Source organism: Dendropsophus ebraccatus, chromosome 2, assembly GCF_027789765.1.
Source record: "Dendropsophus ebraccatus isolate aDenEbr1 chromosome 2, aDenEbr1.pat, whole genome shotgun sequence".
Taxonomy (NCBI): Eukaryota; Metazoa; Chordata; class Amphibia; order Anura; family Hylidae; genus Dendropsophus; species Dendropsophus ebraccatus.
This window is the reverse complement of record NC_091455.1, coordinates 31185902-31207906: the sequence shown is the minus strand read 5'-3', so window position 1 is coordinate 31207906 and position 22005 is coordinate 31185902. Positions and strand designations below refer to the sequence as shown.

The window sequence follows — 22005 nt, the reverse complement described above, 5'->3', positions numbered from 1 at the left end:
TGTATGATGCTGCTGCATCGCCGCGCACCGCTATTCAACTGTAGCGATGCGCGGTGGGGGAACAATGATTTTAGGTCTGGCCCTAAATGAACGATCAGCCGATGGCACAATCATCGGCTGATCGTTCTCTCTATTTCACCGAACGATAATCAGCCGAATCGGGCCAAATGGGGCCGATACGGCCGATTATCGTTACTGTGGAATAGGGCCCTTAGGCTGTATCCACCCGCTGCAGGGAGCCGGCAGACAACGGGAATCAGACGCCGAGAACCAGACACTACCCTGGAAGTAAAAAGGTAGTGGGGGGGGAGAGGCAGAACGGCTCCAGGCAGGTGACTAACATACAACTTTGTAATGTCTGATAGTTAAGGGGGGGGGGGGGAAAACGCCGGAGTTGCCTTTTACATCAACGATCAACGAAATGCGAGCGATTTTTCAATCGTTGCCTGCAATTACACAGAACGATTATCGTTTAAATTCGACCATTATAACGATTTTTTTACACCATAATCGTCCTGTGTAATAGGGCCCTTACTTTACTGCGATGAATATTGGCCAAACAGGTTGACATCACCTTATGAATAGGGCCAGTGATCAGCCGGTGAACAAGTCAATTCTTGTTTGATGGCTGACTTATCGATAGCGTTATAAGCTACGTGACTAATATGAAATGGGGGCATTACCGGTGATGGCAGGTGTGTCAGGATTATATAAAAGGGGGGTGTTCTAGATATATCGTCCAACCCCTGTAGCTCATCTCCAGCTATAGGCTTCTCTATATGTATGGACTCTTCAAGGTGTGTCCCCATCCTGACACAGACTGGGCCCCAGCTGCTCCTGGGCTTAGTGCAGCTCTCACTGAGGATGAGAGAACACAGGAGAGATCAATAAATCAATACAAGTGATTGGCATTCTCCCATAAACTAAAGCCCTGACTTGTAGTGAAAGTTTAGAGGAGAAAGGGGGCAGGAGCAGCCAATGAGAAGGCGTGCCTGGGAGGAGGGGGGCCGGCTCAGCCAATGGCAGGGCGCGTCCCCCAGAAGGGAGGGCCGCGGCAGCCAATCAGAGAGCGGGCTTCAAAGTGAACTTCAGGAACTTCACATGGTGGGATCGCTGAGGGTGAGGAGGGCAGGCGGCGCGCTGTGGCGGATGGGATCCGAGGAGATCACGGTGGATTATATTCTATGCTGATCCTGGAGGAGGGACCGGCAGGTAAGAGATCAGCCGTGCTCCGGGATCGGTCTGTCTGTACCGGGGAGGAGGAGGCTTCTCTGCAGGGGACAATGGGAGCAGCCCGGGGACAATACAGTGCCAGGGAGAAGAGCGGCGGCTATGGAGGGGTAAGGAGGAGAGGGTGAAGGGCTGGGGGAGGGGGCACTGGGCGAGAAGGCTTCCATCTTCTTCCATGGAAACAGGTGCAGAGGGCTCTGGGGGGCATGGGGGCAGCCGCAAGATGTCGCATTCTTGGGTCACATGATGCGACTTTTTTGTGTTTTTACATTGTGTATTTTGTGTTTTTACACTTTTTTTGTGACTTTACATTGTTCGCTTTTGTAACTTTTTAAAGTTTGTCTAATATGTATCAGTATTGTAGCATGTGCCAGGCCTATAAAGAGGCAATCTCCAAACTGTGGTGGAACTACAACCCCCAGCATGCCACAACAGCTGGAGAGACACAGGATGGAGGCAATAACCATACATAGGGGGGTGAGTGGCTACCAGACCCCTCTGCCGCTTATCTCCCCCAGATCACAGGGGCAGGGCAGGTTATAAGCCACTATTCCTGGTGCTTGTTTTACCTGTCAGGTACTGAGGGATCGGATTACTATGTGGTCTTATATCTGGCAGCTGCCAGACACCTCCTTCTTGTTTGGGGGACAGTCGGGTCGTCCCCATATTAGATTATTGCGTCCTCCACATACCTGGCGTCCATATTACGTCCGCTTTTTTTCACACCATTACATGGCCTTTATGTAAGAAATCCCAGCCCGCGCTACTTTCATCTGTGTAGCCCATTGAAGTCTATGGAGATGGATTAAAATGCAGATGTGTCCATGTTTGTTTTTTAGGATGCCCATCAGTATGTATGTATATATGTGTGTGTGTGTGTGTGTGTGTGTGTAATATATATATATATATATATATATATATATATATATATATATATATATACACTGCAGGGACGGGAAACCTTCAGCCCTCCAGCCGTTGCAAAACTACAATTCCCATCATGCAAGCTCAGGCTGTCCAGACATGATGGGAATTGAAGGTTGCGCAACTGCTGGAGGGCTGAAGGTTCCTCATCCCTGATTTATGGTCTAGAAATACGGATGTACTAGTGATGTCATACACTGATGTCTCATCCATAATGGGTCTGTTTTGGATCTGTATTAGGCTGGGTACACACTGTTTATCTGTTTTTGCCAAAGCCAGATGAAAAAACGTATTGAAAATCATGCATTTTTGTGTGCATCCATTTCGATTAGTTTTTCCATAGACTTCCATTAAAAAATAGATTTCATAGATTTCCAAAAAAACCCCAGATCAAAACGCATGTTTTCTTTTTAATGTACTCGGTTTTGTGCACTTAAAAAAAAAGTGTGCGTTTTGAAGTTAATGGAAAAACGGATGCACACAAAAATGCATTTGTTTTTTCCATCCATTTTTTATTATCCATCTTTTGCAAAAACGGATAAAATAAACGGATCAAAAAAATGACAGACACATGCTCGTATTCTCATAGATTGTATTAAAAATTGCAAGATCCAGTAAGAATATCTTTCCATTCTATGCAGTGTTCACACACGTGGGATTTTGGGTCATTTTACAGCCCAAATAATATCCCATAAAACATTTGGGGTCAAAACCCAGGATCAGGTTGGGTCGCAGTTTGGCTATGTTCACACAGAGTATTTCTGTCAGTCTTTTTTGTTTCAAACAAAATCAGCAGTGGAACTGACAGCGCAAAATTGTAATGGCAAGAGTTGGACTGTTTCTGCGCCGTTAGCCCACTCCTGGTTTTGGTAAAAAAAAAAGACTGACTGAAATAGTGTGTGTGTGTGTGAACATAGCCTGGTAACTGCATCACGTCAGTGTCCAATAGTAACGAATGAAAGAATTTAATTGCAGAATCGGAAACAGCAACACGACCTGATGCCACAGTAAAATGAAAAAAAAGAAATATATTTTTAAAACATTTTAAAAAAAATGCAACAAACAAACAGCAACAAATGGGTGAAATTTTTAAATTTAGTTTTTTTTCTTGCATGTTGAAAATAGTGTGTGCACCCAGCCTCCTGCTCTTCACCTCGCTTTCTTATGCCACGGACACGGAGTCGTCATGCCAAGCACAGAGGATTGTATAAATCAGACACACTGAATGTAACAAAAAAAAAATGTCCGGCCCTTTTCCCAAGGGGAGACGTGACATGGGCCGGGTACAGTGATCACCCTACACCGGCCACGTTTTATTTCCCAGTCTTAACATAATATCACTTTTTAATGACATGTTGATGGTCGGGGCCGCACAAAGCCTGTGTTACATGACACTTTGTTTAGTCAATTGTTTAATTGCAGGTTTATTCCTCTAAATGAGAGCCCTGTGCGTGATGGGTGGATGGTGCGAGGACGGGAATGAGTGGCGGCCTGAAACTGTGGGGAACATGATCTTTACTATGAGTTTTTATTGAGTACTTGCATGGGACTGCAGCTTTTATATTTAAGGGTTTGGTCACACGCAACGTAAATGCTTCAGATTTTCCACTTCACACACAGCAGAATATTAGCACCACCCTGTCTCAGTTTCCGCAGATATTGTCCACAGTATGGGGATGTGATTTTTTTTCTTAAAAAAAAATTGACCAATTTTGTTCCTATTGTAAATGCAGCAGATTATCTGTATGGAATCCCATGGTGCACACGCATCACCCTGGCAGTGTATTGTATTGGGAGCTTCTGCTCTTATTCTGTTCAGGCTCTGTTCACATTGGTATTGTTCCTTTCCATTCATGTGCTCCAGTGTAGAAGAACAATTAAAATAACAGCAGTGTCTGATCCGTGAGAGGTTGGACACCAAGGGCACCCAAAAAAATACTGCATTAGGCCGTGTGTTTGTTTGTTTTTTATTATTATTATTATTATTATTATAATTTTTTTTAATGGATTTGTTAAATCTGTTTTGTACAAGTTTAATAAAGTTGATCAGGTCAGATGTAACCAGGTTGCCAATTGTAGATGCGCATTTTTTTTTTTTTTTTGCGGATGATACGGATGTCAAAAGGTTACAATTCGTAAAAATAGCACATCCCATTGACTTCTATTGGTGAGTCCATTAAAAAAAAAAAAAACTACAAACAATTGAAATCAGTGGCCAAAAGCTTAATGGTCCTTTTACACGGAACGATTTATCGTCCGAATTCGAACGATAATCGTACGTGTAAACGCAGCGAACGATCAAGCGACGAGCGAGAAATCGTTCATTTTGATCTTTCAACATGTTCTCAAATCGTTGTTGTTCGTTCGCAAAAAATTTGCAGATCATTTTGCAGATCATTCAGTGTAAACATTCTTTCAACGATTTCACCTATGTGTGAGATAGGCTTAAACGATCGCAAAACAATTTTTCCGTACGATGTATCGTTCGGTCTAAACGCTGATCGTTATAAAAAACACATTGTTCATTCAAAATCGTTAATCGTGCGATCGGGCGAATTATCGCTCCGTGTAAAAGTACCATAAGTATGTAATTGCGAATTCGCAATTACAGAACATGTAAATGAGGCCTTTTTCATAACAATGCAACCAAGGGTCCATTTACACAGAAAGATTATCTGCCGTAGATTTGAAGCCAAAGCCAGCAATGGCTTTGAAAAGAGGAGAAACCTCAGGCTTTCCTTTGTGACATGATCTCTGTTCATAGTCTGTTTCTGGCTTTGGCTTCAAATCATTGGACGATAATCTTTGGCAGGGATGGGGAACCTTCGCCTCTCCAGCTGTTGCACAACTACAATTCCCAGGCATGATGGGAATTGTAGTTTTGCAACAGATGGAGGACCAAAGGTTCCCCATCCCTGAACTAAGGTGACTGCCTCCAATCCAGATGTGAGCAGTCTTAGTTCTGGGAAAATTGGGTGAGCATAGGTCAGTGGATTTTGGGTGAGGGAAAAAAAAAATTATTCTCAGATTTTTTTTTTTTTTTTTTTTGAAGCTATTGTTATATGGAATTCTTTATTTACTTGTACAGTGTGTGTGTATGTATAGATAATATATATATATATATATATTTTTTAATGCTGCATTTATCACTGCATTTTTTTTGCCATTCATGGTTTCTTACACAATGTGCCTGATTTTTCATGCCAATTTTTATTTTATTTTTTTTTTTGCCTAAAAACACTGAAGTTTAATGCTACATAAATTCCTGAATGGACTTTTTAAATACACCATAAACAATGCATTTTTCCAGCTTTTTTTTTTTTTTTTTTTTTTTTAATCTTGTGTGTTCTTGGTGTGGCATTTTCCAGTGTTGTTTTTTTTTTTTTTCCTATAGGATTCGCTGTAGGTCAAGTAAAATGTTATAAATGTATAAAAGACGACTCCTGAAATTCATGGCATTTGTACAAGGAAAATAACCATAAAAAAGACTGACTATGATGTCCTAGTGAACAGTTTTTTTTTTTGTTTTTTTTTTTCTCAACGGTTAATATTGGATTTTCGCATTTTTCTTCGACGTGTTTACAGAATCGGAATGTCAACATTTGCGCCGGGGTCAGCCAAGTTCTATCAAGTGTTTTAACAGGTGCGGATCCGTGTGTGTTTATTTTCATAGGTGACTCTTACTTGTCACGTCCTGATGGCAGGAGGACGGCTTCTGTAATGGGGCCTGTTATTCACTGGTTCAGGCAGCAGGAAACTATTGAAGTTCCCTTTAAGTTGGGATGACTGAGCAGCCATATTGTTCGGTTCTTTCTATTTGCGCCTTTTTTTATCCAGTTTCATGAATCCATAATATGGCAGCATATCGGCGTCTGGATCATAGCTGCGATACCCGGATCTTTCAAAGTTCCATCACCATAGAAGCCAATAGAGGTCTTGTATAGTTCTTGTAAAACTGAAGGGGGACATATAGTCATCATCGCAAACATGAAAATCCTGGGCTGAGTTCACACTACTTGTATAAAAGCATAGTTAACTGTGTTATTGAATTCAGAAAAAAGTGTATGTATGTATGTGTATATATATATATATATATATATATATATATATATATATATATATATATATATAATATATATATATATATATATATATAATATGGATCTATGATGCTGTAATAGAAATATAGAAATAAGACCATATTACACTGATCTAGATGTCTGACACGTCTGTATTTTTGGTATGTATAGGTGGGTGTACGAGAAGGAGTTGTGGACCTCTAAGATGACACCTCCAGGGCAGACAGACATGGACGCCGCCTGCTGTAATAGGCAGCTACTGTATTTTCTTCCTCTAATTACTATAATTTTCATGAAGACTGCAATAAATCTCCATTTCTCCCAATTTTATCATTCCAGGCATACTAGAATTTTTAGCAATTACTTTAAAGTTTTATAAGGTAAGAAGAAGAACAACAGCTTTCCTCCAGATATGGCGCCACCCTTTGTCTGTGGGCCCAGCCTGGTATTGCATTATTATAAATAGGTGTGAGATACCTGGATACATTTGAGGCTGATGGCTATGAGGTTAGGTGTTTGCAGATTTACGGCTTGTGATACCCGGCACTAACATTCCTCTCACTGATAAAGAAGTGTGAAATTGAGATGGAGGGTATCAGGTTGTCAGAACTGACAGAGCTGACAATCACCTCACCGCTCCTCGCCTCCGGCGAAGTAACTGAGGTAAATGTCACAGTAATCCTGCCAAGCCTGAGAGCCGAGCTGATGGCCGTGAGATAGCCGTGCGGCCACTGAGGAGACGTATAGGCCCAGCTAGCCCCGGTGTATATAGAGTATTATTCTTTGTTAGTCCACCATGCTGTAAAATCTGCCTAGGACGTTCATGTTGATGTCTGTCCTCAGGCTGATAGTCACGGTGGTGGGATCAGGCAGCTGACCACCACTGCCCCAGGCACAGTCCGCTGTTGTCACAACATGGCCGCACGCAGGTTGCTTATTGCCAATCGCTTTGGGTAATTCTGCAAGTTCAGATTAGACATGACCTGAGATAATCTTATTTACACGCCATGGAGATCATTCATAATTTTGTCCAGAAAAGGTTGCATGGGTCATCGCATACCCTGTCATGGGGAAAAATAGTGAACGGTGGTAATAGTTTGCATCTATGTTAACCTTACAGATTACTTGGTTATGTCCTCTAAGGCGATATTCACACATGGGGAGGATTTACCCTTCCATGTGCATATATATATATATTTTTTTTATATGATTATGGTGTATATACTTGCAACAGATGATTTTAAATATGGCGTCCGATGTATAGGAAATTTGGACCGATTGTCTGTCTAATGCGTGATAGTGATTGCTTTGGATAGTATGCGAACATGTTAGCTTCTAAGTATGCTGTCTGTGGATGGATACCTGGCCTTGGTTTTTCCCTTGTCATTACATTGACTTACAGGGCCACTTAATATGGTGGTTTCCCTACAGGAGCTATCCATTGGATGGGTCCTTCCTGGAGGGATATCTAGCTAGTCCTGTGTTTCGAGACTCTTACATGAGGCTCCACGGGCCTTTCTTTTGCATTGAGCACTTTCACTAGCACCCGGCAGTGTTATCGTTTGGCTGGTCTCCCTGAGATAAGTGATCTGTTTTTCTAAGTATGCTCATGTCTGGTGGAAACCTGTGTAAAATACATGTTTTTGTGAATGCTCAAATCAGTTTTTTCGTTTTATTTAAGTCAATGGAAAATGGATCCGGACGGATGGCATACAACTTCTGTTTTTACCATCTGCTTTTGCAATCATTGTTTTGCCCCCACAAGACAGAGATGTTAAACGGCCAGCAAAAACTCAGTCTTAGTGGAAATGTAATACAGTCATTTCATGTTTTTATGTTGATTTGCCTAAAACGCTCTAAAAAACTGTTTGAAAAATGTGGGGTCAATTTTTTGTTTTTGTTTTTTTGTTTTTTTTACCTCTAAAATCCATTATGTGAACGTAGTCTAATCCTGATCTTCCTGTTGCTCTTAGCCCATTTTATGTCATCTGATTACAGTGTGATGTCATGCAGCCCATTCCCTTGATGCACACCTCTGTGCATGTCTGCCCAGTGTAGGGAAGATATTTCAATGCCGTTCTCAGGCGGATATTTATACTGTACATTGTCAGTGGTTTCTCCCTTTGCAATATAGTAAAATAGCCTAGAGATAAGTGTTATATATAGATGTCTACGATCTACGTGTGAATATACACATCTCCAGTGTGACCCTTTAAACGCTCTATCTACCTGTATGCACAATAATATAATGTAACTGCAGGGACCCCATAGCAGCAGCAGGGCAGGGGTCTGAGCCAGCGGTCAGTGTGATGTCGTATTCACTCATCAATGAGGTGATCCATCCGGAGCCTCATATACTTAGGTGTGGATCAGGCCCCCATCTGTAAACACTATTAATCCGATGCGTCTCCACAGCCATAGCACGGTGGGCTGAAGGGAAGACGCAATATCTGACCTCCGGATTCTCAGATCCCTATCAGTGTATCCCGGGGCTAGTGCTGGCCTGATCCTCTTCTCTGTATAATTACCATTGTAGAACCTATACATATGAAAATGTCACTGATAATGGCAGAAGAAGAGGTGGGAGAGGTGCTCCCTGGGGGGGGGGGGTGAGGGTAGCAGTCACACCTGGGCCCTGGTACCCCTTTACCACATAGGACACCAGTATTATAAATGCCGCCTGGTTACAGGCTTAGAATCGGGTCCCCGGAGTTACACCTGCACCAAGTACTACAGCACTTTACCCAAACTACCCTCAGGCTGGTTTCACACAAGCGTAATATGGACGCATACTTGCATCTATATTACGCCTGCCCCGACCATGGGTCTGATGACCCGAACTGACAGCTGTCAGGCTGAGACTTGTGGCCATAAAACAAACTTAAAGAGCCGTCAGTTGTGCTAGTGGGAAACCAGCTTAAAAAATCCTGACCTACACAATTATATATATTATAGAAGTTTTAGTTTTTTGTTTTGTTCTCATAAAACATTGAGGCCTTATGGTAGCTCAAAGCCAATCAAAACATATTAAAGGCTTTACAAACCTACAAATCCTTCTGGCATCTTTTGTATTTTTGTAGAATTTTATTGGTTCCATTGTGTCTTTTTTTTTTTTTTTTTTTTTTTTTAACTGCGTTATACTTTATGTATGACAGGTTTTTTTTTTATGTCCCCACCCCGAAGATGAAAAAAAAACTTTATTCATGCTAGTCAAAAAAGTGAAGAAAGAGTTAAGGGGGCCATGCATTTCAGATTGGAGTCTGTTAAATTCTTTTCTGATCACCCCCCCCCCCCCCTTAACGCATGTGTGTTCAGATTGGCTGAGCATGCATATATTCTTAGGGTGCCTTCACACCTACCGTATCGCAGCAGAAAATCCGCTGCTGATCCGCAGCAGATTTAACTAAATGAATGAACACAGCATCAAATCCGTACTTACAAATCCGCTGCGGATTTGACAGTGCGTATTTAATGCTGTGTTCATTCATTTAGTTAAATCTGCTGCGGATCCGCAGCGGATTTTCTACTGCGATACGGTAGGTGTGAAGGCACCCTTAATAGGGAGAGGGCATACTCCTCTGGCAGGAGCTTATCTCCCAAAGATCTAAAGAATTGGGTGCTTTAAAATTCAACATGACATCTGCTACCAGCTTCAATGGGGCTACCCATCTTCTATAGATGCAGCCACCTTACAGATATTGTACTGTGCTTTGGTTATGTTTCGGATTTCTGCTTTGGATTTTATTATGGATTTTTTTTTTTTTTTTAGTGGGGAAAAAAAATTAAGGAGTGAACATAAGCACTAGCTATCGCTATTTGTTTCATCACGGCTCTGCTGCATCCCTTCACTTCATTACTTTATCTGGGTCACATGACCTCTGATCAGCCACCATCTTTATTTTCAAGTTGCAAACATGCTCTTTATTTCAAATCCTCTCGTGGAGTAAAACCTCTCCTCCCGGCTATATCGGTGGAGTTCTCAGCATTGAGACCCCAAACGATCAAAACTTTTGACAGGTCTGCCTGACATGTCAGAAGCTTTTTGTACATGACAGTAACGCTTTAGAAGATGTCTAATTAACTGCTGGGGTGTCCAAACCAAGGCGCTCCAGCTGTTACCAAACTACAACTCCCAACATGCCCTGACAGCCGGCTGAGTGGCAGGAAGCTGTCTGCAGCCTGAAGCACCAGCGTGTCCCCCCTCTGACGGGTTCCTTTCACACTGACAAGCTACAATCATACAAGTCAACCTTATTTTCTGACTGATAGTGATGGTTGCTGAGTGATCTGCTCACAGCTATCAGATAACCCCCATTATTATTTCTCCTAGCTGGACACGTATGTAAGGATGGTTCCACGTGGGCGTAATACAGCTGCATCAGGGCCGCAAGTCCCAGCCTGACTGCGGGTTTTGATGACCCAAAGTGACAGATCATCAGGTGTCAGTAGGACAGATGCTAAAACACAGCTGTATTATGGTTGTGTCAGATGAAGCCATCCCCATACAGACCCCTCTCATCCCGTGTTTGGTGACATCACGGATGAGAAACATGGAGGGAAGTCTGGTGTATCCAAGTAAAATTCAAATTTTTATTAAGAATTTATGAGAACACATAGGTGGAGATTTATTAAACATGCTGTAAAGTGAAACTGGCTCAGTTGCCCCTAGCAACCAATCAGATTCCACTTTACATTCACAGACGCTTTGGAAAATGAAAGGTGAAATCTGATTGGTTGCTAGGGGCAACTGAGCCAGTTTCACTTTACACCATGTTTGATAACTTTCCCCTATAGTGCATAAAAATACGCTAGAGTGTTACGGGCTAGTAAGTGTATGCTGTGAACATGGGTGTACTAGTCCTATATCAGAATTTATTTATTGTATTTTTGTGCCCATGTACACTACTTTCTTTTGGTGGATCGTCAATAAAGATTTTAAAGGGGTCCTCTGGAGAAAAAAAATGAACAGTCTTCAAATCTCAAGTCGTCCAGTACTTATCAGCTGCTGTATGTCCTGCAGGAAGTGGTGTATTCTTTTCAGTCTGAAACAGTGCTCTTTGCCGCCACCTGCGACCGTGTCAAGAACTGTCCAAAGCAGGAGAGGTTTACTGGTTCCATGTTTTTTTTTATTAGATTTTTTAAGAACATATTACACAAGAGATGTTTTCTATGTGGATTTGCTACTACTCTGGACAGTTCCTGACATGGACAGAGATGGCAGCAGAGAGCACTGTCAGACTGGAAAGAATATACCACTTCCTGCAGGACATACAGCAGCTGATAAGTACTGGAAATGTTTAAATAGAAGTCTGTATAACTTTCTGACACCAGTTGATTTAAAATGTATTTTTTCTGTAATTTTACTTACGTGCTGTAATGTTTTTACATCTGATCTGTTCTCCACCAGGCCAGCAGGACAGGTGGACGAGCACATTTTCAGCTTTCTTTGGCATCACTGCTACTATGTGCCGCCATGATATCACCAGTCCCTATCATGCTGGCTCTGTAATCATGGCTGCTCGGTACAGTTGCCATCTTGTATACAGGCCTTTTATGATATTTATTCAGGAAAGGATGTTTTTATTTTTTTTGCTCATCGCCTTTTTCTCTTCTTTACCCCATAACAGGATGCCCACCAGACGTAATAGCTGCCGTTTTCCCCTGTCTGTCATTGTGTTACCTCCATGGAATTCTCTTGGCAAGGATACATCACCATTCATAGCCTCCTAACATTGTGCCATTCATATACTTGATGAGACTCTGTTCAGCCTGGACTGGTGGTAACTTCTTTGAGGGTCTGCTGTCCGCCAAGATGTGGTGTTTTGAGGTGACCGTCCTGTGTGCTGTACTGCTGCCTGTTACGGCTGGTCACAGTCTGTTCACTTGTGAACCCATCACGGTGCCTAGATGTATGGGGATGTCCTATAATATGACCTTCTTTCCAAGCCCTCTGGACCACTATGACCAAGCAATTGCAGCTGCTAAAATGGAGGTAAGTGAGTCTGCAAATCTGCCATATGTGAATTTATATAGAAAAATGACTATATATGTAAAGACATTCATGATAAGGCTACCATTATATACTTAACCCCCACTGCGGATGTACTGCTGGAGAGGAACAAAGTACTGGGGTCCCTTAAAGTGGTACTCTGGCAACCCCCCCCCCCCCCCCCATGAACTGGTTTTAGAAGGTTATATAGATTTGTAATTTACTTCTGTTTAAAAATCTAAAGTGTTCCAGTACATACATACAGGACTTATCAGCTGCTGCATGCCCTGCAAGAAGTTTTTATTTTTTTTTCTACAGTTCTCTCTGCTGCCATATCTGTTCATGTCAGGGACTTTTCCAGAGCTTCAGCAAATCCCCATAGAAAACCTCTCCTGCTCTGGACAGTTCCTGACATGGACAGAAGTGGCAGCAGAGAGCACTGTGTCAGACTGGAAAGAAAACGTCACTTCCAGTACTTATCAGCTGCTGTATGTCCTGTAGGAAGACTTCACATTTTTAAATAGTATTTAGATTTGTAATTTACTTCCTTTCTAATACCAGTTGATTTAAAAGAAATCACTGAGAACCCCTCTAATCTAGCTATGGGTAGGTGTCCAAGCAGTTGAGAACCCACCAATCTAACAGAATAATTGCTAAATGTTTAGGGCTTGATAAGAGTCTGTTCACACCACCATCATGTCTTTTATTACAATGGAAACCATAACGGCACTGTCCTATCAGCTGTCAAGTGACAGACAACAACTACGCCCAAGAAAACCCCTTGATGGGTGGGTGTCCCCGCAGTTATGCCATCTGTATGGGAGACTTGGCAGGAGCACTGTAAGATGTTATAAATACAGTTTTATTGTTCTCGCTGCTATCCAGGCTAGGTGGCCGTGTTACCCTTCATTGCTGTGTAAGGGCGAGGAGGTGACAACCACCATGGCTAGTACTAGAATAGCACTGCCACCTGCTTTGCTGCCACCTCTTTTTGTAGTCTGTGTGATCCTAAAGAGATTTACAGGAATTTTTTCATTTCCTTACAATAATAATGTATTGCGTAGTTCTGACAAAGTCCAATGTGTACCTAAAAACTTACTAATTGATATAGCAAAGTCATTTCTTGCCTTTAAAAACTGTCTACTTGAGTAGTCTCAAGCACAGCAAGACAGAATGGCATAAGAAAGTATTTTTGTTTGCAGTGAATGGTCTTAAAAGGGTTGTCAAGGATTAGAATATTATATATTCTTTCTTCTAGATATAGCGCCACTCCTGTCTTCAGGTTATATCTGGTATTGCAACCTGGCTCCATTCAAATCAATGGAATGGTAGTGGTGCTGTTTGTAAAAGAAAGTTTCTAGGTTTTTCTAATCCTAAACCTAGATTACAAAGCAAAGATCCATCTGTACTCTCTTATCGGGCAGGAAAAGCGGCCTTGGCATATAGAGCTGCAAACATAACCGTAAATGACAGGGATCACATTCTTTTAGTTTGCAGTTGCATTTGTGGTATTACATTGTCCCGCTTCTATCTGCGTTACAGCGTTTGCAGTGCTGTGCCCTCCAACACAGGTCTTAAAGGGGAAAAAAATCCATCCAATCTGCCAGCATTTTGTTATAGAGCAGGAGGAGCTGAGAAGATTGATATATACTTATGTGGGACTTGTCATTTATTCATGTAAATCTCTGCTCTTTCGGGGCTTCGGAGTCCAGTGGGCGGTCCTACTTGGTAACTGACAGCTATCGCTATATGTACAGTCATAGAGAAAATGATGTCAGACACGGAGTATGGCCTTCCAATGAAAATTTAATTTAATCCTGGATTTGAAAAACATGGCCATTTTCTTTCAGAGACAACACGACTCTTGTCTCTAGTTCAGTTGCGGTTTGCAATGAAGCTCCATTCACTTCAATGAAACTGAGCAGCAAAACCCCGCCCAAGCTGGAGACAAGAGTGGGGCTGTCTCTGGAAGAAAGTGGCCATGTTTTTGTAGTGCTGGATAACCCCTTTAAGCTCCATTCACTTCAATGGAAACGAGTTACAAAGGGCCCTATTCCACCGGACGATTATCGTAAAATCGTTCGAATCTAAACAATAATCGTTCGGTTGAAATGCAGTTAACGATTAACGCATTGAATAAGACATTGTTCGGTCGTTCGCAGTAGATACGAACGCAATAGCTAAGAAATAGCAAAGAAAAGACTATCACAAATACGATCATAAGTAGCGATTATCGTTCCATGGAAATGAGTGAATGTTTTAAGGTCTTTCTCCATAGTGGTCGTTTGAGATCGTTAATCGTTAACGATAATGCGAACGATAATCGTCTGGTGGAATAGGGCCCAAAACCTGCACCTAAACTGGAGACAAGAGTGGGGCTGTGTTTGGAAGAAAGTGGCCATTTTTGTGTAGCGCTGGATAACCCTTTTAATATGCAATGTATGTTGCTGTCTGCTTTCTGCTCCGCATGCAGAACTCACTTCTCCTACAGCGCCCCCGCAGGAGAAATGAAGCATTGCACTGTTACTGTTAAAGGGGTTATCCAGCGCTACAAAAACATGGCCACTTTGCCCCTACTGTTGTCTCCAGTTTGGGTGGAGTTTTGAAACTCTGTTCCATTGAAGTAAATGGAGCTTAATTGCAAACTGCACCTGAACTGGAGACAACAGTAGGGGGAAAAGTGGCCATGTTCTTGTAGCGCTGGATAACCCCTTTAAAAGAGTCATTCACAGCAATAGCCTCATTGTCCCGGCTCATTGAGTGTCCTAAAGGTGGGATCCTCCCTATTTTTACAGAATTTTCTATTTTCAGACTAGATAGCCCCTTGAAGTCTTCAGCATACTGTCCTCCCAACTTTTTATTACAATTTCTTCTCTCCGCAGGACGTACTCTGACATATGAGCCGCTTTTATCACCCAGAAGCGTTCTTCCCCCTCTGAGTGATAAATAAGAGGAGATTTGCTGTTTCTCATTCCTTGGAGTCAATATTTTGACCGGCCTGTCACTTCTCCTCTGGAAGTCGTCCTCTTCCCATCTCTCAGTGAGGGCTTCTTCTCGCCATAATGCTCGTCTTGTTTGGAATATTTTGGCCGCGTAGACTGAAGCTTTGTTGTGCGACTTGCAAGACGAAACGGCGTTCTCTGGTCTGGCAGCGAGCCATAGAAAACAATGGCATACCCACGGTGGCGCTCACAGGTTTCATCAGGCGCAGGAACTCTCTGAGATACTGTATCACTCGCTAGTTTACACGGCCTGAATGAAAGGTTTTGCTGGCGTCTCCGGGGCAGCGTTACCAAGGACATTTATTAGTGATAATGGCCTGTTTTGTATTGCTGTAAAATGCCAGTGACGCTGACCCCCCCCCCCCCCCCCCCCCCCCCCTGTCACTAACATCGCTCCCCCTGGTCCCTCACAGGTTGTGAAACCCTTTATACTGTCATGGCCACTATATTTCCCTCATTATTCTTGTGGCTTGTCCCCCGCAGCCTTTCCATAGCTTGTCAGCCCCGGCGTGACAGGAACTGCTCACTATGTAGTGCAAATAGGCCATGTGAATTGGGTCTTCCGTTTGCTGTTGACAGATCCTTGCTTGTACTGGGTAAACACGTGTTATCTTAAAGGAGGTTTCCTATCGCCAAGTATGACGTAGCAAAGGACAGGGAACTGGTTTTTAGAGGCTGATAATGTCAGTCAAGTACAGCGACCAGCTCCCTTTAAGAGATTTGCCATTAACGTAGAGCATAAGAAACTGGGAAGGCCTGCACCAAGCCCTGATCTAAACTCTATGGGACAAACTAGGACCCTGACGGTCAGGTAGGCCCTAAACTGATCATACACATTAGATTTATAGCAGCCGAGTCTGATGATTTCAGTGAGATCAACCTGCCAGGGTAGGCTGGCCTCCTGACTGTCTCCCAACAGAAGGAAGAGAAGGGTCAGTCATGCTGGGTTTCGATTGCCCGATCAAAGATAAAGGAATCTGTCAGTGAATACATGCACATTCCGCTTCACTGAGCGTGCACGTGTATAAGGGCTCAGGAAAGACAGCTGTTGACTGACAGCTATCTGTAGTCTAGAGCAGGGGGTGTTAAACTCAGGCCCTCCACTATAATTCCCATCATGCCATCTATTTAAAAATCTTAAGTCTTCCAGTACTTATCAGCTGCTGTATATCCTACAGGAAGTGGTGTATTCTTTCCATTGTGACACAGTGCTCTCTGCTGCCACCTCTGCCCATGAGCAGTAGCATTCGTAGCAATAGAAAACCTTTCCTGCTCTGAGCAGTTCATGACATGGACAGAGGTGGCAGCAGAGAGCACTGTGTCAGACTGGAGAGAACACACCACTTCCTGCAGGACATACAGCAGCTAATAAGTACTGAGACTTTTAAATAGAAATAAATGACAAATCTCTATAGCTTTCTGACATCAGCTTATTTGAAAGAAATAAAAATGTTGAAGTACCCCTTTTAAAAAAAAAAAAAAATCAGAAATTGCTAGGGCAGTGGAATATATATATACTTCTACACCTGGTCCCCCACAGTTCGTGTTTGGCTCCCTCAGGTCTATTGATCCTGCTTCTGCGATGAGAGCTTTAGAGCAGGACCTGCTCAATCAGCCAATCACTGGCCATGATGAGACACCACTGTGAGCTGTGATTGGCTGAGTGGGCAGGTCCTCCTCCAAGCTTTGATCTCAGAAGCAGAAAGAATACTGGAGGGAGCTAAATGAGAGCTGTGGGGAATTGGTGGTAGGTAAGTATACTGTAGCTTTTTATATATATTTTGACAGCCCCAGCAATACCTAATTTTATGGTAATCTGAAACATAGCTCCTTTCTTCCACAAATAGCACCACACCTTTCCCCAGGTTGTGTGTGGTATTACAACTCGCCTCCATTCACTACAGTGGAAACAAGCTGTAATACCACATACAAACTAGGGACAGGGGTGGTGCTTTTTTTTGAAGGGCGCTGCTATGTTTTGTATTCTTGGATACGCCCTTTAATACAAATTAAAATATATAAAGAAATTATCGGGAGCCACAAAGAATATATGGGGCACAGGCCGATGTCACTCCAGTCATTTATGGGACATTTCTTCTCCATTCTCAGGATTGTTGGGGGTCCCAGTAGTCAGACCCCCACCGATCTGTTAGTTATTCCCTACTTTGTGGGTAGGGTATTACCTTTGATTATAAAGGGATTCTCACTATTCAGCCAACATGGCTTACATATTCCCCGGCACAGCCCTGTGCTGATCCCTGGATCCGTCCTGTTACATTCTACACTGTGAAGTTAACAATCAACCAGGGCATTCATCGCTGTCCGTGTGAGGCTCGGCGGGGAGGGGATGCACCGCATACACTTTCTTTCCAGTCATGTGTTAAGGAATGTGCTTATGTGTTTGTTCTTATACCGAGCATCGATCTCTAGATAGAAATCTCCATTCTTACCTCCCCTGGGGGCCGTGGAGTAATATTCTTCATTCATAAAGCCAAGTTACCTGCATTCAAAGCTGCCTCTTCTGCTTATAGAATATAAGTTATTGCTGTAGCGGTGCTTAAAGGGTTAATAGAATTGCCCTGAAGACATTGAGTAAAACCAGTCATGCTGGTAAACCGGACAGTCACTTTCCCTGCTGCAATATACACTCCAGACTCGGTCCCATCCCCCTTCCTTCTCGTCTTTGTGCGTAGTCTTCTGTTTCTATCTGGGGAATCTACAGTATAACACAAGGGTGAATTCACACTCCGCAGATTGTTGCATAAGTTTCTACAGCCGTCTCTTACATTTGTGTCTAGGATCGTAGGCCTCACCACAATGGTGGCAGAAGACATAGCAGTTTTGGGACGCCTAGTGTCCCTCCCTGCTCTTAGAAGGATGGATGATGTCAGGAGAGAGAGTTTTTCAGATTCCCAATTCTTTTGTTCTTGATTGGATAAGCTGCTGACAGTGGAGTCTGGATGTGGCTTACACCCCCCACCCTCTCCGTTTCAGAACGTATGAGCCCTCAGCCGAGCGTGCATGTGTATGGGTGGATTAGTACAGATCGCTATATGGCCGGTGTAGAGAATCTTGAGGCAGTAGCTGCAGGGGATGAGGATGGGGGTGATGGTTGTAGTATTAGGGCAAGAAAGCACACGGTAGTGCAATTCACTCCTCCTCTGTTCAGGGAGCTCCATTTTAAATTTAAAGGACGGCTGAACGGAAATGATTGTGTCTTTACACATTCATCAGCAGTTGACCATACATCACTATTAGGCGTAGCAATGTGCGGTAATGATGACCGATGATTTTAGATCAGAACCAAAAGCCGATGGTCGCTGTCTTCATTACACTGAGCAATCGGTCTGATTCAGCAGATTATCACTCCGTGTAATAGCGCCCTAAGGCTGCTTGAAAAACATGGATACAGCCTATGATGTATCCATGTGTTCCAGGACTCCCTAGGGCTGCATCCAACTTCTTCAGCCACCGTATTTGGACGATTATCTCGCATTACGGCCGACAATCGCTTTGTGTAATAGAAGGCAACGACAACAAACATGTTGAAAGACAAACGAGCAGCATGGCAACGATCAGCAGGAGACCGCTGCTATCTCCTATGGGCTCCCGGGATGATCTAAATATCCTCCGGGGAGCTGCGGCCATTCTACTACCCAGCACTTAGCCGCTCTCTTGCTCCTGGATATCGCCCTGTGTAATAGGGGCTTTACTTAACTGCTTAACCAATCCTAGACACACTTGGGGCCCTATTCCACCGGACGATTATCGTTCGCATAATCGCTAACGATTAACGATCTCAAACGACCGCTATTGCGAAAGACCTGAAAACGTTCACTCATTTCCATGGAGCGATAATCGTTACTTATGATCGTTTTCTCTTCGCTATTTCTTCGCTATTGCGTTCGTATCTACTGCGAACGACCAAACGACGTCTTATTCAATGCGAACGTTTTGCGAACGAGCAACGATAAAAATAGGTCCAGGTCTTATAAAGTGATCAACGATTTCTCGTTCGGTCGTTAATCGTTAACTGCATTTCACCAAACGATTATCGTTTAGATTCGAACGATTTAACGATAATCTGAATGATAATCGTCCAGTGGAATACACATATTCTGTTCATGTAAAGAACTATACATGTAAATAGTCTCATATTATGCACAGTTCTCCCGGTGGGGCTAGGTTCTGACTGGCAAAGCTTATGTTGCCCAAGGCTGAAAGAAAAGTGGAGGGTTGGGGTGTGATGTGTGACTTGTACATTGCTGAGGCGTAATAGTAAGTAGCCCTGGAATTTCCTATGCCTAATAGCTGGCTGTGTATGTGCAGATTTCCCTACGTCAGATGACTTCAGCCATGTAAAGAGTTTTAGTGATCAGAAGTCCCTGTTGTCACCCACATTAGGTCTAGAGATGTAACTTCAGGATCCTGAGCCCCCAATACAAAAATAGGTCCCCAATCTACCCGGTGCATTAATAATACTGGAGTCTTCTTGGGCCTCTTGCACACGGTTGTAGAAAACTGTATAGTATCCACAATTGCGGATAGCATAGGGCCTGTCCTATTTTATAGCCCAAGGCATGGGATCTTGGCTTCCATGGTCTGTGCATTTGCCTGGAATCCGGACTGCAAAAAGTCCTGACAACGGTCCCAATTTGTGGTCTGAGCTGGTGCTGTTCTGTTGTCACTGCGGATGGCCCGTGGATTGTCTGCCATACAAAAGGATCAGTAGTTTTGCAGCCAATAAAAACCACTATGGCCATGTGCAGGAGGCCTTATGTGGCTAAGTGGCCCCCTAGGACAGCAAGGCCTGAGTTCCACTAGCTTCTATAGCTGGGCCCATGATTACACCTTTCACTTCCTGCTGGATCCACTTCTGGCTTTGGCTCAAAAACTGCAGTGGCTCTTTTCCCAAAAAAATGTCATGTGTAAGAGCAGCCTAGAAGCACCGTGGACATAGGCAACAATGAATAGGAGCTGTCCCATTGGTATAAAGCGAAAAGGTTTCTGGTTATGCTCTATGACCTGTCCAGAGGTCATTCCATAGGGAGGGGGAGGATGAGTTGTGAACATCATCTATTGTCCTATCTATAGACAGGTGTCAACTTTCACTGTACTTCTGTCTGTGATGACACTTCTGAAAAGTGATCTGTACTCAACAGGAAGTATCAGCTTAGCTTTAGGCCTAGTGGCCAGAATGAAAACTGCAAGATTTCATTTAAACTTCTAAAAAAATATGTTTAACCTAAGAACTTGATTTATGGGGTTATTTTCTGCTGATAATACTTGGTTGGATTTATGTGAAATTGGCCCTATTGTCTTCAATAGGAAGTTTTTTTAGCGGATGACAAGTCTCCCCTTGTTTTTGCTAAAAAAAAAAATGACTAAATGGAAAGTCCTATGTTTTATAGGGCCATGTAGGCAGCGGCATGTACATGTCTGACAGGTTCTGCCAGTAAGTGAATAGTGATTCTATCTTTTTATCATGACCGCTCTTGCTGCAGGTCTGGTTGTGGGATGACTTACACTGCTCAGATCTACGTTTTTGAAATCAATCTCGTTATATTAAGTTACCTTCCCAAGAAAATCTTTTGCTCTTCGGTGATGTGTTCTTGCCCCCCGGCCGTATCATCTGATCCAGGCTAAGACGTCAGGAATGATTTGATATCTGTTTCGGAGGCGCTGTTATAACTTGTAAACTTTTTGGCTCTAAGGTGACCCTTTTGAGATGTATTATTTTTTTTGCTTTTTCTTACTTTATTAGCGGATAATTCTGGCTAAACAGGTATAAAGTGACCTAGCCGCACCTCGTGATTATAGATACTGATACTGCTCTTCGTGGGGAATCTGGAGACTTCAGGCGGTCAGGATTCTACGGTCTACGTGCCGCTTATTATAGGGATCTAAAGGAAAGTCATGTGATCATTGAGATTACTGCCGCCTGTAGACATAACCCTTGGTCAATTGACTCTTGACTGATCTGTGATGACCTTTATAGATTGTCTTCTGTACAGGGTCTTTGGTGCTCTGCCTCTTGTTGTTTTTATGGTTATCATAGTTTGATCTTTTGAAGTTCACTTCTAAATCTTTAGCTACGTGAAAAGATAATCCGTGAACTGTTCAGAGTGGCGTCCATAGACATACATAGATCTCGAAGATCTTGTCTAAATGTTTGCTTTAGGGTCCTATTACATGGCCCGATAAGGGGCCGTGCAAAGATGCAAGTGAGCGCCAATCTGCAAGAGGCACGAATAATTGTGCTGCCGGGCCACACGAACAATCATTGTATCGTATTGTGCGGCCATTCAAATGTATTGCTATCAGCCGCATATCCCCTGCTTACACAGAGATGTGCGACCGATATCGATACATTTTGAAGCCACACAAAAGATGCGATCAGCCAAGGATTGGACATTTTTCCCGATCCTCATCTGATTGCTGACACTTTTACATGGGCCGATTATCGGCCAGTGGAGCCTTTCTAGCAGCTCTCCTTGCCGTGTAAAAGGAGTCTTACACGTTTGTGTTACCCTATTTTTCATTTCTTGTCCATTTCTAAGATACACCCCTGTTGTATGCTGTATCTATCTAGGGTTTCTACTCTGTATCCAGCCACTGCGCCAACCGGCAGCCAGAGCCATACTTTGGCTTTATTGGCCTGGCCACATCTCGTCTCTGCCCTTAAAATGTATAAAAAAAATACCATAAAAAAGTTGGATAGAAGGATGCCATTGTGTAGTGAACTGCACTATCCAATATAGTTATAAAAAGAAAAATTAGA

The 22005-nt window shown here is 43.0% G+C and overlaps 1 protein-coding gene across 4 annotated transcripts in view; it reads left to right on the top strand.

The window, feature by feature from the left end:
• Nucleotides 1-1086: 1086 nt before the first annotated feature.
• FZD6 (frizzled class receptor 6) overlaps nt 1087-22005 on the top strand; it is a 37152-nt gene continuing 16233 nt past the window's right edge. The window contains exons 1-4 of one of the 4 annotated variants that reach the window (XM_069957270.1): nt 1087-1212; nt 6405-6478; nt 6573-6613; nt 11861-12225. In XM_069957270.1, the coding sequence (XP_069813371.1) occupies nt 11986-12225 (240 nt within the window). In that variant the 5' untranslated portion in view covers nt 1087-1212; nt 6405-6478; nt 6573-6613; nt 11861-11985. Of the gene's footprint in view, nt 1213-1248; nt 1341-6404; nt 6479-6572; nt 6614-11033; nt 11060-11860; nt 12226-22005 lie in introns of those variants that run through there. The other 3 variants (XM_069957269.1, XM_069957271.1, XM_069957272.1) reach the window with 3 other exon arrangements.